The sequence below is a fragment of the Crotalus tigris genome, unplaced genomic scaffold (genome assembly GCF_016545835.1).
Source record: "Crotalus tigris isolate CLP2741 ecotype Arizona unplaced genomic scaffold, ASM1654583v1 scf7180000024391.5723578, whole genome shotgun sequence".
NCBI lineage: Eukaryota > Metazoa > Chordata > Lepidosauria > Squamata > Viperidae > Crotalus > Crotalus tigris.
The window spans coordinates 5,159,409-5,174,132 of NW_024100561.1; the positions used below are offsets into that span (position 1 = coordinate 5,159,409).

Below are 14,724 nucleotides of genomic sequence, written 5' to 3' on the forward strand. Positions count from 1 at the left end.
AGATTCCTTTAACAATCATGACTCATTTAAGGATTACATTGCTTAGTGACTGAAGTTCCAATCCCAATTGTGATCCTAAGTCAAGCACGACCTGCTTCTTTTTCGTTAACGTACACTGTGTTAAACTGCAAACAGTGATTGAAAAATATGTAACATTTTGATTAAAATTGAAATCTCTGAAATTTAAATACTAACATAAACATGATGTGTGTATCCGGGGGCATGCGAGTGGGTGTGTGAGTGGGGTGTCTGTTGTCTCTTTTATAACTGCCTTCCTGCTGTGCTATATTTAATGCTACACTGAAGACTACCCTAATTTATGAACAGCTTTTGGAGAAGTCTTTGGGGGAGAATTGCTGTAAGCGGAGGAATGAATTGGCATTAAGAAAAACTGCTGTCAGCAGGAGGCACCCAAAAGCTCCTCATGCATACATTTTGTGTAATGCTCAATTCCCAGTGACTTCATGAAAATAAATGTGTAGGGTTTTTTGCCAGTAATACAGAAGTGGGTGGCCACTGTCTTGTCATTGCTAACTTCCCAGGCAGCCTCACCTCCCTTGGAGGGTCTCCTATGCAGTTTCTACTGACCCAACCATCCAACCAGACGACATAGATGATACTTTCCTGGAGCATAAGATAAGACTTATGCATGGATGAATTTTAGTTGAAATATTCCATTTACTTCCATCTTCTTGAACCTTAACCTTAACAACAGCGGGAAAGCTTGTTTATATTGTCTGTTTGATTGATTGACTATCACCCTGTCTATCCTCCAGCAGCTCAACCAGCATAGTACTTCTTTCCTCAGTTTTCTATAGCAAGAATGGGGTATGATTCTGAATCTATGAGGTAGTTTCAGTTGATAGATCGTAATTAGCTCAAATTCACCCAGTGAGCTTCTATGGATGAGGGAAGTTAACTGTCTATTTTGCTATAAAAGCCCTCATTTATGAACAAATTATTCCCTTGCCTTGATTGCAATTTCATTTCTGGAAAAGTGGGGGAAGAAACAAGGGGATTTGTTGCCCTAGACTTAATGCTAACAACAGAAAAGCACTTGCTGATAACATAGAAGAAGCAAGAATATTGGAGAGAAGAATTCATATTTTGTGTAAACAAGGTCTGTGGAAAGATACTAATTAAATGTATCCCTTGGACAATAGAAAAACTGTTTTGAAAGCTTGGAGAGAAAAATTACTATTCTGGACAACTTTCAAATTATACAACATAGTTAGTCAAATCTCCACCACCACAACCTGAGGATCAAAAAGAGGAATTTTCAGTGGGGTGTCTTTGTGTGTGTGTGTAAAAACATTTTATCAGCCTAAGCAAATAGAGGAGAAAAAACAAAAACAAAGGAAGGCCCTGTACAATAAAAGGCTAAACCAGATGCCTTCGCAGTCTAAACAAAATGAGAGTTGGTCAAAACCAAAGACAGAGACTTAAGTAAACCTCATAACTGGTCCCAAACCATAACCCAACTCCAACCCATATGAAGCTCCATTTTTTGCTCTGGATGTTCACTCTCACACTAATACTTGCTGCTCCAAGTACCTCTAGCTATCTTCCTTTGCCTTTCACTTCTCAGATGATATAGTATCTTTCCTGAGGAAAGTTATAAAAGAAATTAGATAAGCTTAGACAGGTAATCAACCCTCCTCCACAAGAATATTTTCCTTAATTAGCGTGAACTATGCATTAAAATTTGCTTTAATCAAATCTTAGTCTGACAGAATATATAAACTATTTCTAACTATCACTAAGCAGAAAAAAGATTTTTGTCAAATACAGTAATTGAAAATGCAACAGTGGCATTTCTGTTACAGGTTAGATTTAGAAAGACAGTACTCAGCTCCATGGTTTTTCTCCCAAGAAGCCTGATGTGGAGTACCAGATCTCAGGGATAGGGAGTGAGTGCCATGGACCCTGCCCCATGGCACCCTCCCACCTCTTCCTGCTTAGGATCTCACACAATCCCAGGGTTGTGATGGAAACCAGACAGCCAGGATTTCCACCTCTAAGTGATGTGACCACATATGACCACATAACTTTGCAACAGCAAACCCAAATCCCAACTGGCATCAGAACCTATCTATAGTTTCAAATAGTAATTAGTTCTTTATCATTATCTCTGTGATTGACATGTGGATTAGCAAGTTAAATAGGAAACAGAAGATCTGGCCATCATATGATAACCAACTTTTCCAAAAGTTGCATCTTTTGAAATATCTACAAATTTACAGTCTACATATCTGGGTTAAGGTGAACCCATATAGCCACCCAGCATACCTCCAATTACTCACCAGAAGAGGAAGGCTGCAGGTGCTATCACTACTCTTGGGGAGGAAGTACAGATTGGAAAGGGAGACAGCTATTTAGACCACTTATAGCAAAATCTGTAGGTTTCCACTACCCATCCAGAGAGATACTGGGGAGAAAAACTAGAATGCACTGAGACACATTTTGCTGCCAAGATGATTAATAAGCCACCACAGGACAGCATGGAAATGGTTGAAATGGAGAAAGACACTCTTTGGAAGGGCAGTGGGCATGAGGTAACAAAGCTGTGTGATCTTAAGATCGTTGAAGAGAAGGGGCGTTGTCTTACCTGAACGCCTTTTCTCAGTACAGAGATGGAGAATCCACCAATGGATTTTCTCTGTCTGCCTGCTCTTGAGACCAAGTAGCCAAACTTGACACGCCCCCTCTTGCTAGGAGATCCAGTCTTGATGAGGGCGAAAGTGGCTGAAGGTGGACGAGGTGTTGGCTCTCAATCCCTTAATATCGGCCTAACTGACCTAAAAGGTGGGTGTGGATTCTCCATCTCAGTACTGAGAAAGGCATTCAGGTAAGACACGCCCCTTCTCCAGTACAGGAGATGGAGAATCCACCAATGGGACACACCAAAGCCTCACTGTCCCGAATTAGGGCAGAACAACGTCCCCGAAGACCACCTGCTGAAGGACCCTCCGACCAAAGGAGGCGTCCGCAGAAGCAAAGCAGTCTATCCTGTAATGGTGTACAAATGGAGAAGGCGAGGACCATGTCACAGCCCTGCAAATCTCCTCAATGGACGCCTGAGTGGCCCATGCTGCAGATGTCGCAGCACTGCAAGTGGAATGGGCTGTGAGATGACTTGGAGCCAGCAGAGAAGAAGACTGGTACGCCTCTGCAATACAGGCCCTGATCCACCTGCCTATGGTGCCAGTGGACACCTTCTGTCCCAGAGAAGCCAGATGGAAGGAAATAAAGAGGGCCTCAGATCTGCGAAAAAGCTCTGTGCGTTTGATGTCACGTCGCAGGGCCCTGTGGACATCCAGTGTGTGCCACTGCCGCTCCAAGTCATGGGAAGGATTGGGACAGAAATTTGGTAAAATGACTTCCTGTGCCCTATGGAAGAACGAGTTGACCTTGGGCACGAAAGCAGGATCCAACCGAAGGACCACTCAGTCTTGGTGGAAGATGCAAAGGTCATTCCTGACCAAGAGAGCAGCCAGCTCGGAGATATGTCTGGCTGACGTGATGGCAATTAAGAATGCAACTTTAAGAGACAAGGCCCGCAATGGAATGGTGGCAATGGGCTCAAAGGACGGTTTTGTTAGAGCGCGAAGCATACAAGGCAACTCTCAAGAGGGGTACCTGTGTACCACGGGAGGCCTAGTGTTACATGCACCCTTGATAAAGGTGTGTATTCGAGGATGATGAGCTAAGAGAACTGAATCCGCACAAGTGAGCAATGTTGACAGGGCCGCCACCTGCCTACGAATGGTCGCAGGGGCCAGGCCTCTGTCCAGGCCATCCAGAAGATAATCTACAATCTGAGGGATGGTCAGTTTGTAGACATCCAGTTGCCGCCTTCTACACCAATGGCAAAAAATTTTCCATGTAGAATCATAAATGTGATTGGTCACCGGGCGACGAGAGGCCTGAATCATGGTAATTGCCCGTGGGGAAAATAACTCTTGCGTCATGATGCTGTGCTCAAGTGCCAGACGGTCATCTGTAACCATTGAGGGTCTGGGTGTTGGAAGATCCCCTGGTGTAAGGAGACGCGATGTGGGGGAATCTTCCATGGAGAAGACTGGGAAAGATTCATTGGATCAGCAAACCAGGGCCTCTGTGGCCAGTACAGGGCCACGAGGATCACTTCCACCTGCTCCTGGAGTAGTTTGCAGATGGTTGCCGGGATGAGTAGGAGGGGAGGGAAGGCATAAAGGAGACCTTGTGGCCATGGAGTCTGCAGGGCGTCCATCCCTTCTGCCCCTGGAAGATAATAGCGGGAGAAGTACCTGGGGAGTTGGGCATTGTTCAACGACACAGACAGGTCGCAGATCGGATGGCCGAACCTGTGGGAGATCTCAGAAAACAGATCCGGATGTAACCCCCATTCCCAGGGATCCACCGTAGAGCGACTCAGAAAGTCTGCCTGCTGGTTCTTGACCCCCGAGATGTGTTCAACCCTGAAAGAGGCCAGGTTGGATTCTGCCCAAGAACCCAGTAGCTGTGCCTCAGACATAAGGGACCTGGACCTGGTGCCCCCCTATCGGTTGATGTGTGCCTTGGACGCCACGTTGTCCGTGAGGATCAATACATGATGGCCCTTGATCCAATGCCTGAGTTGGCGAAGAACTAAATGGATGGCTCTGAGCTCCAGCCAATTGATGTTGTGTCTCAAGTCTGTGCAGGACCAAAGGCCCGGCACAAACTGAGACTGTAGATGGGCTCACCAACCGAATAGACTGGCGTCCGTCGTAATGATGATGTGGTCTGGTTCCTTGAAGGGTGACTCCTTGGTCACCGCTTGTGAGAACCACCAGCGTAGAGACCTGAGCATGTGGACCGGGATCCTGACCTGACTGTTGGACGCGCTGGCATTCACTCGCTGGAATGGTAGTAGGAACCACTTAAGGTCCCGCAAATGGAGTCTGGCCAGGGGACTATGGCTATGCAGGAGACCATCTTTCCCAGAAGCTGGGAGAGTAAGACCAGCGGAACGGTGCGGTCCCTGTATACCCGATGAGCCAGCTCCCTGATGCTGACCAACCGCTCCTGGGAGAGATAGACCATGCAGTTGGTGGTGTCTATGACAGCTCCCAGGTGCAGAAGCCTAGATGAGGAAGCCGTCTGGCTTTTGCGGAAATTGACCGAAAAACCATGCTGTTGGAGGACCTGAAAGTGAGTTCCATATTCAACTGGGTTGCCCAGAAGGAAGACACTTGAATCAAGATGTTGTCCAGGTAACACTGGACGCGTACTGGTACCTTCCTCAAGTGGGCAGCTGGTACAGCCAGGATCTTGGTGAACACCCTGGGTGCTGAGGAGAGGCCAAAGGGAAGGGCTTTGTACTGGAAATGACTGCCCCTGTAACAGAACCTGAGGAACCGCCAGTGATCTGGATGGATGGGGATGTGGAGATATGCTTCCATGAGGTCTATTGACTCCTTGTCTGATGGCCCCCAGAATGGACTGGAGCGATTGCATCTTGAACTTCTTGTAAGTAATGTAATAGTTCAGACCTTTGAGGTCTAGAATTGCTCTCCATCCCCCCGAGTCTTGGGGACCATGAAAAGGATGGAGTAGAAGCCCCCTCCCATGTAATCCAGTGGTACTGGTTCTATGGCCTGAATCTCTAGAAGATGTTGAATGGCCTCCTGCATAAGTCCCTGTTTGAGTGGATCCCAGGAAATGAAGCGGTACAGGGGACTGGCAAGAAACTCCAGGGAGACCAAACTGGATGGTTTGTAAGACCCAGGTGTCAGTTTAAGTGAGTTCCCACCAATGGAAGAAGTGGGTCAGCCTTCCCCCAATGGGAAGTGTAGTGTAAGAGTCACTTGGACCCCCTGTAGGGGCGTTTTGCACCTCGAAATGGCTGCTTTGATTGGCTCTGCTGCCTGGGCCGAAAGCCTGGCCTGTCATAAGGGCAGTCATACAGTCTGTCCTGTCTGGGAGTGTATGAGCGGGAGGGCTGAGCAACTGTAGGGCCTGTTGCCGGCCGAAAGGACTGCCTATGAAAGTAGGGAGCGGGACGTTTGTCGGACCGTTTATTCAAGTGAGCCGTGACCTTCTGCTTGTCCTTATTTTCCACAAGGTACGGGGCCAGGGCCTCCCCAAAAAGATTATTGCCCAGATAAGGAGCAGTCGCTAGACGCCATTTGGCATTGGCGTCAGCCTGCCAGTGTTTCAGCCATAGCATCCTTTTGGCTGTAATGTTGGATGCTAGAGACCTAGAAGCAAAGTTGACCGACTGAAGTGTTGCATCCGCAGCATACTCAGTGGCTGCCACCATTTTGCTTAGGTCCTGGTGGGTTCGAATGTCCTCAGCAGGGACTCTGGCCTGAAGCTGACGAAGCCATAAAAGGGTAGTCCGGACAAAAAAGGACACAAAAGTGGCCGTTTTAATTGCCCATGCTGCTGATTGATGGGTCTTCCGTAAAGTTTGGTCCCATTTTCTGTCATCCGCTTTAAGCGCCTCCGACATGTCTCCAGCGACCGCAGTCTGGATACCAGAGGGGTCCAGGCTTCGTCTACCTTGGGGACCTCCAATGCATCAGTGAGGTCTGTGGAGGTGCTAAAAATCTTTTTGTCAGTCCCGCTTACAGAAGGGAAGGAGGAAGGGGAGGCCCATTGTTTCTTGATCCCCTTCAGAAAAATAGAGGGACACAGAACGTGATGTTGGGCTGCCACCGTTTCAAAAAATATCAGATTTGGGCTGGAATCCGATGTTGCCTGCGGCTGAGGGAACTGATCGGATCCTATGTTTGCCGTTGATGTGGCCTCGTGAATCAGGGGGAGACACAGGGTTGGATTGAACAGACCTCCCAATAGGAAGGGCTCAGGGGGAAGTTCCTCCTCCTCTGATAGATTAAATTCCGGCTGCTCCTCACCTTGTGGGGAAGAGTATCTGCTCATGGAGGAGTGTGCGGGAGATGTGGGTTCCTGAAGTGTAGGGAACCTCGTAGGAGGAACATAAGGTGGCATGGCTGATGTGGAAGCCCCCTGACCAGGTGGATGAAAGGACCGTTCTGCTAGAGCTCGGTCCACAACCTTGGATAGCAAGGCCTCAAGACGGCTATTGGAGAAAGTGTCCCCGATGTCTGGTCCCCTGAGTCATGCGGCTGTAGAAGTGAAGGTGGCCTCTGGGGCTGAACCTGAAACTGTTGTTGCGTGTTGAGCTAACGCGGAAGGCGAGCTGAGTGTGGCAGGCGTCCCTGTGAGAGACGCCTGCCACACACCTTGAGCTGAGGTTGAAGGGCCTAAAGGAAGGTCAAATTCAGGGACTGCCATTTGATTCGTCTCTAATCCAGCCTGCCTCTGCGCTCTGGAGAACTCCTTCTCCAGAGCCTGGTGCCTACGGCTGGCTTGTTTATCTGCCAACTTGGAAGACTTCTTGAGAGTGGACTTAGCCTTAGATTTGGCTTGCCTGCCACCTCCTGTTCAGAGGATTTGTGCCGGCCGTAACTGGAGGATGGGGAGGCAGTGCTCATGGGTTGAGGCATCATGGAGTCTTCCATCCTGGTTGAGCAGTCTCAGGGAAACTGAGGCGAAGCTCTGGCAGGCAAGCAGTTGGCAGAAGCGAAATTGGAACAAGTAACAAGACTGCTCCCCTGACCACCTGACCAGAAAATAATCTATCTGGGCTTTGGTCACAGCAATTGAGTCAGATGGCGAAGGAACGGTTGGGGACCCGCTCTGGGCTCTGCCCGGAGGCCTTAGGTGGCCAGTCAAGGTGCACCAGAAAAATCAAAAAACCCCAATGAAGGGCGCAGAGGGCCTGAGACAAGGCCTAGCAAGAAAGGATCAGGTTTAAAATGGCGGCTAGTCAATTGTTGTTTGTATTGTGGTAAGTGATTTGTGATGAATGAAACACACACCTCAAATGTGGCCTGAGTCAGGCCAACTACTACAAATAGGCCTGGTTGGGCCTAAAGGAGCTCCCAGGTGGCGTTCAAAGTGGCGGCCGCCGAGAACTGCCTTAGCTTATAGAAATGCCCAGAGGTGTACAGCCTGAGCAGGGAAGCAATTTCAGAAAGTTAAAGTGAGCTGAGCCACCTATGAAGGCCAGAATGCCGAGGACACTGAGGAAAGCTTTTTGTGTCCTCGCTGCCTTTGTTGGCGGCCCTAAAATAGCAGCCGTGACTTGCTCTCTGTGAAAACGGCCTCCAGAGGCCTCAAAGGCAAGGTTTCAGGAGCTGGGGCCGATCCTGATGGCAGCGCTAAGTGCTGTGCCGAAAATGTCCTCAGCGAGACTGCCTCCAAATGGCAGGCAAAAAAATGGGGTGAAATTGAGTTCGGCGCCTTCAACAGCACCCAAAATGGCGTCCACGGGTGTCCCTGGCTGCCAGAGATGATCCGGAGGCTCCGAATTTGAAAAAAGAATTTCAAGCCTGTAGCAGAGAGTCTGCCCGGTAGCTCAAATAAAGGGGGGGGGAGAATGAGATATATATCCAGGTAGCCCCTGCCCAGAAAGGTTTTCCCCAGAGCCCTGGAGAAATGGAAGGAAGGGGAAGCTGCAGAAAGCTCCCCCCACCCCTCACTGCTCAAATCATGTGATTTGAGTCAGCACTGATCCCAGCGCTGTAGGGAAATTGGGAAGGATTCCAAATTACTTTATAATTAAATTGTTAAGGGTGACTATAGGGAAAGGAGAATTCACCAATGTATCTGACCTGCTAGCTGTTGAGAGAGCCAAACCTGATGTGTCTTCAAGAGCTGAGACCAAGTCAAGACTGGATCTCCTAGCAAGAGGGGGCATGTCAAGTTTGGCTACTTGGTCTCAAGAGCAGGCAGACAGAGAAAACCCATTGGTGGAGAAACACCTTGATTTCAATTGTCTTGATGAATAACAAGACAGTCCAAAGATACATCTAAAAGAGATACATCTCTACTCTCATTATCCAAAATCATTGAGCTGGTAAGAATTGGACAGTCGAAACAGAACCACTGTTAGCGTACTTCAAGGACACCACCATGTACAGGAACTCAAGACTCCTGGAACTGGAACTATGAACAGAGATCTCATTTCCTTTTTGTCCTGCTGGAATCAGATGGATAGGCCGCTTATTCTTAATAGGCTACTGAACCTTTAACAGACTGTTTATTCTGTGTTGATCAGTTGCAGTAGGCTTCTTGGCAGGACACAAAGAATTGAATTTCAAAGGGAGAACACTGATAGACAATTTTGCAGACACAAATCAATGACTTGGATAAAAAGAAGGGGACTACAATATCTTCACAGTTTGCCACCCTTAAAACTGCCCCAGATCCATATGCAAATGTGGATCATAGCAATCAGCTTGCTGGTCAACACCTAGCAGCACTTACAAATATTTACTGCATAACTTTTACCAAGCCAAAAAGAAGAAGAAGAAGTTAAGGTGTCCTGAAAAACAAATCTAAGGAGTTTTGAAGATGAGTGGAAAAATAAAAAAATAAATAAAAAATGATAACATAGTCATATGACTATTAGCTCAAGGGCAACTCTGTTAGCCTTAGGGCAGTCAAAAGCAAACTAAAAGATTTTGATAAAGGCTTCTACTAAATGATTCCATAAATGCTGATTGACGATTCCATAAATTCTAGAGAATTATAAACAGAGCTCTGCACAGACACCTATCCTTTATGTACAAATCCTCTAAACAGGATGAGATATCTATAAATGATGCACAAAAGATCAGACATTTGTCTTGGTCTATAAAGATCCAAATCTGATCTTCCTTCCTACCAAATTAATTGGAAAAGTTCTTTCTTGGCTACTTACCTTCACTTGTAATAATAGGATGCTCAATCCTTTGGCACTGGGAATCATCCATTGCTGGGCTTCCCAAACATATTATTTCCAGACTAGTGACCATCAAAACTGCTGTCAGAATAGAGTCTTGCATATTGATCCTGTGCACCAATCACATCTCCCTTAATCAGAAATGCTTCAGGTATTCAGATGCAAAAACAGCCTGCAAAATGTAAAAGTAACAACACCAGAATTACCATTGGACCAGGGCTTACCAACTTGTTTATTCTTGGCACACATCTGATTTTCCAGATTTTTGTTCTAAAGCACCCCAATTATTTTATTCAAGCAAGCAATAAACAATAAACACTTCTGATGACATATAAATGTTGTATGTTGCATAATAATATATAAAAGATACAAAGAATATTTCCTGCCTCTTTCTCTCTCATATATAAACTTGACACTATTGTCTTTTTTCTGATGATGATTCCAACAATTATTTTACCAAGACCGTAATACCATTCTGTCTTTATTTAGAAGCTACCAGTCAGACAGAGCTAAACTCTTAAGAGATAGTGTATTTGCATCTTACAGAAATGCATAATATTAAACTGTATTATGTAAAATGGGATTTTGTTTTCAGAACTGCCAGATAATCGGAATACAAAGACTAATGTTATTTGGAATGCTGGGAGCAGAAAATGAGGCTTAAAAAAGCACCATTACGTAGTATTTCTTTTACAAAGAAATTGTTAAAATTGTGGTTTATCCATAATGTTTTATTTTCAAAAGCATCATATTTTTTTTAAATCACCATCATTTCTTTTTAAAATCATCATTATTTTTCTTTTCAAAAATATCCATTTCAAATGGTCTGCATTTCTAGGCTAGCACATGCTTGATATGAATATTCTATGAAGCTCTGTTCAGAGTTTCTTTGGGAGAACGTCATTTTATATATCTCTGTTAGATACCTGGCATTGTTGTCATCCAGTTTATATAGATTGCCCAAGGGGGATATAACAATAAATGAGACCTATTAAAGAATTCTACCATTTGCACCACAGTAACGCTTGTTTTTAACTCTTGGTAGGATATGATTCAACATACTTTATTTTGCTTAGTTTCTAGTAAGGACAATTGGTATAAGCAATGGCTTTTGATCTATGCTTCAGAGGACCCTGGAGTTAGTTGGAAGTTTGTTAAAAGTTTCTGGTAGATATATTTCTCTGGATAATAACATTTTCTTACAATGTCCAGTTGTGAGAAAGCTTTTTCAATTATTCTCTAGTTTAGAAAGCACTATAATGAGATTCACAAGGTCTGGATTGCATCTTCTAAAGCTACATAGATATTAAGAACATTTCCCAGACACCTACACAAGATGAATGTAGAGCTGTTCATCATTAGACACAAACATTTTAAAGCTACCAGTTCAGAAAAAAATTACAAGGCTTAAAGAAACCAATTCACTGTATGTTTGTTGAAAAAGTATTGTTTAAGTTATTCTTATGTGTTAAGAGTCATGTGAATCCACATGACTTTCAGATATTCAGCTATTATCTGATGCTGCTCCACTTCAAAACTATAAACTGACATAAAGTAAAGCTTACTAAAGTCAATTACAGCATCACTCCAATAACATCCTAGGTAAATAATCTGAGAACATTAAATATTTTTTGGGTAAATGCTTTCATGAATATTTAGCCATCTCAAAATTCAAACTGATTCAGATTTTAACTCATGTGAACTCGTTCATTCTACAAATTATTTGCAAGTAACAATAATTTGTCAATTAATTCTTGGCAAGCCATAAACAGAGCATTTTCAAAGGTAATCAGAGTTTAGACTTCATATAACTCTTTGTTAGCCTCCCCCAGATAAGGAAAATACATATAAAAATTACTATGTGTGGTACTTGATGATCTTACAACATTAAAAACAGCAGGAGAAAATGATTTGTCAAAGAACAACTCCAGACAAATAAAAGTATGGGATTAACAACCACAGTTGGCCAGCCAGCATTGACAATCATAAAATGGTTTTTGCTGGTTGCTAAGTTCACTGATTCCTAGTAATAAACTGACATATCATATATTGCTCAGTAATCTTTCCTTCAAATCTGGCACAAATGGCTCTTATATAACCAGCCATTGGGGAAATTTGAAAGAACCAAGGCAGAGGCTACTTTGTACTTTCTCCAAAATCTTTATCATGTCCAATTGTATTCTCAGCCCTCTTTTCAGAGAAACGATGAGCAAGTATCCCAAGGAAAAACAGGTCTATGACAATTTCCCATGGCCAATTCACCACGGCCAGCTTGCTGCAGCCAACTCGTCATGCAATAACTTGCTGCGGGACAAGAGTTACACTAATATCAAAGAAATGGTGGAATAGAATCATTAAAGAAAGGATACAAAAGGAGGGACAAAATGAAACGCGAATGAAAAAAATTAATTTTTTTTAATTCATTTTTAAAAAGTGAATTGTTAAATTGTCCCTCAACAAGATGTCCCATGGCAAGTTGGCCATGGCGAGTTGTCTCATTATGAGAAAAAACAGTGTTTGGTTAGAATACGCAGCTGAAATTTGTGGATCTTTAAATAAGAAGGATTCCTAATAGCACAGAGTTGTGCCTTATGGCCACTGAGAAAGTTCAGAATGTGACATTTACAAAAACATACTTACTTGCTTTTTTTTAAACTACCTCATAATAGATTTTTTTTTATTGAAAGGTTTTACAAAAAATTACAAAATATACCCCAAACCCACTCACCCTACCCCCCTACCCCACTTCCCAGAGCTGAATACAGGGTAATAAATATAATAATCATAATCTAACTAACATTAACCAACTATATAAATAAACAAATATAATGCGCTTTAACTCTCTTTTAACACAAAGTAAACAATTTAAGAATAAACTTAATCATATAAACAAATTAAAATCCTAATATCTAAACAACACAATATCATAAAATTTCCACTATACTAAACTACTAATGATAATAATAATAACAGTAATAATACTCTAAAATTTATTCATAAAATAAATGGAACTTTTTAGTCCCATATTTATTCTGAATATAATCTATCCATTTTCTCCAAACCGAAATGTATGTTTCTTGTGAATAATCCTTAAAATAAGCAGAAATCTTGGCCATTTCTGCTAAGTTTGACACTTTAAGCGTCCATTCTTCTATAGTAGGCAAACAATCCTTCTTCCAATATTGCCCTACCAGCAGCCTTGCTGCTGTTATTAAATTCAACATCAAGTTAATTTCTTTAGCATCAACATCTATTATAATACCCAACAAAAATAATTGAGGAGTAAACTTTATCTTTCTTTTAAAAATATTCTGAATGTTCCACCAAATTTTAATCCAAAAAGCTTTTATATTTCTACAGGTCCATCAAATACAGTATGAAAATAAGTTGCATCCAAACTACCACATCTCCAACATTTGGGCTGCAAGTTAGGATACATACGAGACAACTTTTGGGGATCCAGATGCCACCTATAAAACATTTTATAAAAATTTTCTCTCAAACTTTGAGCTTGAGTAAATTTTACATTTCTAACCCAAATTATCTCCCATGTGTCCAATAGAATCGGCTCTTGAATATTTTGTGCCCATTTTACCATACAATCTTTAACTAATTCAGTTTCAGAATCCAATTCTATTAAGACATTATAAATTCTCTTTATATGAGCTCGAGTTTGATCTTTAATCTGTTTTATCAAATTCACATCCTCTAAAGTAATACCAACCTTTTGATCTAAACTCCACCTAACTAACAATTGACTATGGTATATTGAAACCAAAAATGTACAATATTTTCTTGCTTCAACTCAGCTAAAGATTTTAATTGCCAGTCCTTCCCTACCAAACTAAGTAATTCCTTATAAGAAATCCTATCCAAATTCACTCCTCTAGATACCCCCTCTATCACGTGTCCGGGAATCCCCCAAATTGGAATTTTATAATTTAACCTATAATAATACTTATTCCAGACACGTAATAAAGCATTTCTTAAAATATGAGATTTAAAAACCTGATCTACTTTTTTATTATAAATTAAATATGCATGCCATCTATATAATAAATCCCATCCCTCAAGAAGAAGTATATTTTTATTTGTTAATTTAAGCCAATCACTAATCAGAGTTAAAGCCACCGCCATCATAATACAATTTTAAATTAGGCGCCTTAAGTCCTCCTCTTTCCCGTGCATCTTATATAATCTTAAACTTAACTCTTGGTTTTTTCCCTGCCCAGATAAACTTATTAATACCCTTCTGCCATTCCTCCAAGTTGGCATAGATTTTCTTAAATGGATAAAAATGGAGTACAAACCCATATGCCCAAATTTTCTAAGTAACTGTTTCCTTTGGTTATATATCATCTTACCACTCCTGCTGTTTCCCCTACTATTATTTCTGCAAGTGAAACAACTGTTCATATAAGAACCATCGCAGAGCTTATAGCTCATGTTATGAAAACTGAATGAAGAGCCTCAGGCAAATTACCAGCTATTAATTTGGAAGACCAGGTTATAAACAAATAAATCAAAACAAAGGAGTTGAATAGTTATTTATTTAATCTCATGTTATTTTAATGACATCTCCAATGAATTATGAATCAACTTTAAAACCATTCATATTTTACAACTGATGACAGGAATGATAAAACACCAACCTTAATGTGCAACATTCATCAGTAATAATACTAATAAATTTATAAAAGTTTTCTTATTTCCCTTTTTATCTCTGGATTGTAATCATGGTAGATGGGAAAATGCAATAGTTACCATAGGTTGACCACAGAACTTAATTGAACATTGAGAAATAGGTCAAAGCTACGTTTTTTAAAATTGTAATCCATTAATGCATGGCTTGTAATTCAATTCATTCATTTAATTGGATAGCTCTGGAGTTTTGTTATTACATTAATTCTATGTGCTACTTTTATTTATAAAAGCTTTTGCTCCTC

General features: G+C 42.3%; 1 protein-coding gene across 1 annotated transcript in view; it reads right to left on the reverse strand.

Moving 5' to 3' along the window:
• The window catches only part of SEMA5A (semaphorin 5A), a 212,456-nt gene that overhangs the window by 106,690 nt on the left and 91,042 nt on the right, over positions 1–14,724 (reverse strand). Inside the window, exon 2 of the mRNA XM_039329293.1 lies at positions 9,758–9,950. Within this exon, the coding sequence (XP_039185227.1) occupies positions 9,758–9,881 (124 nt within the window). The 5' untranslated portion in view covers positions 9,882–9,950. The remainder of the gene's footprint in view (positions 1–9,757; positions 9,951–14,724) is intronic.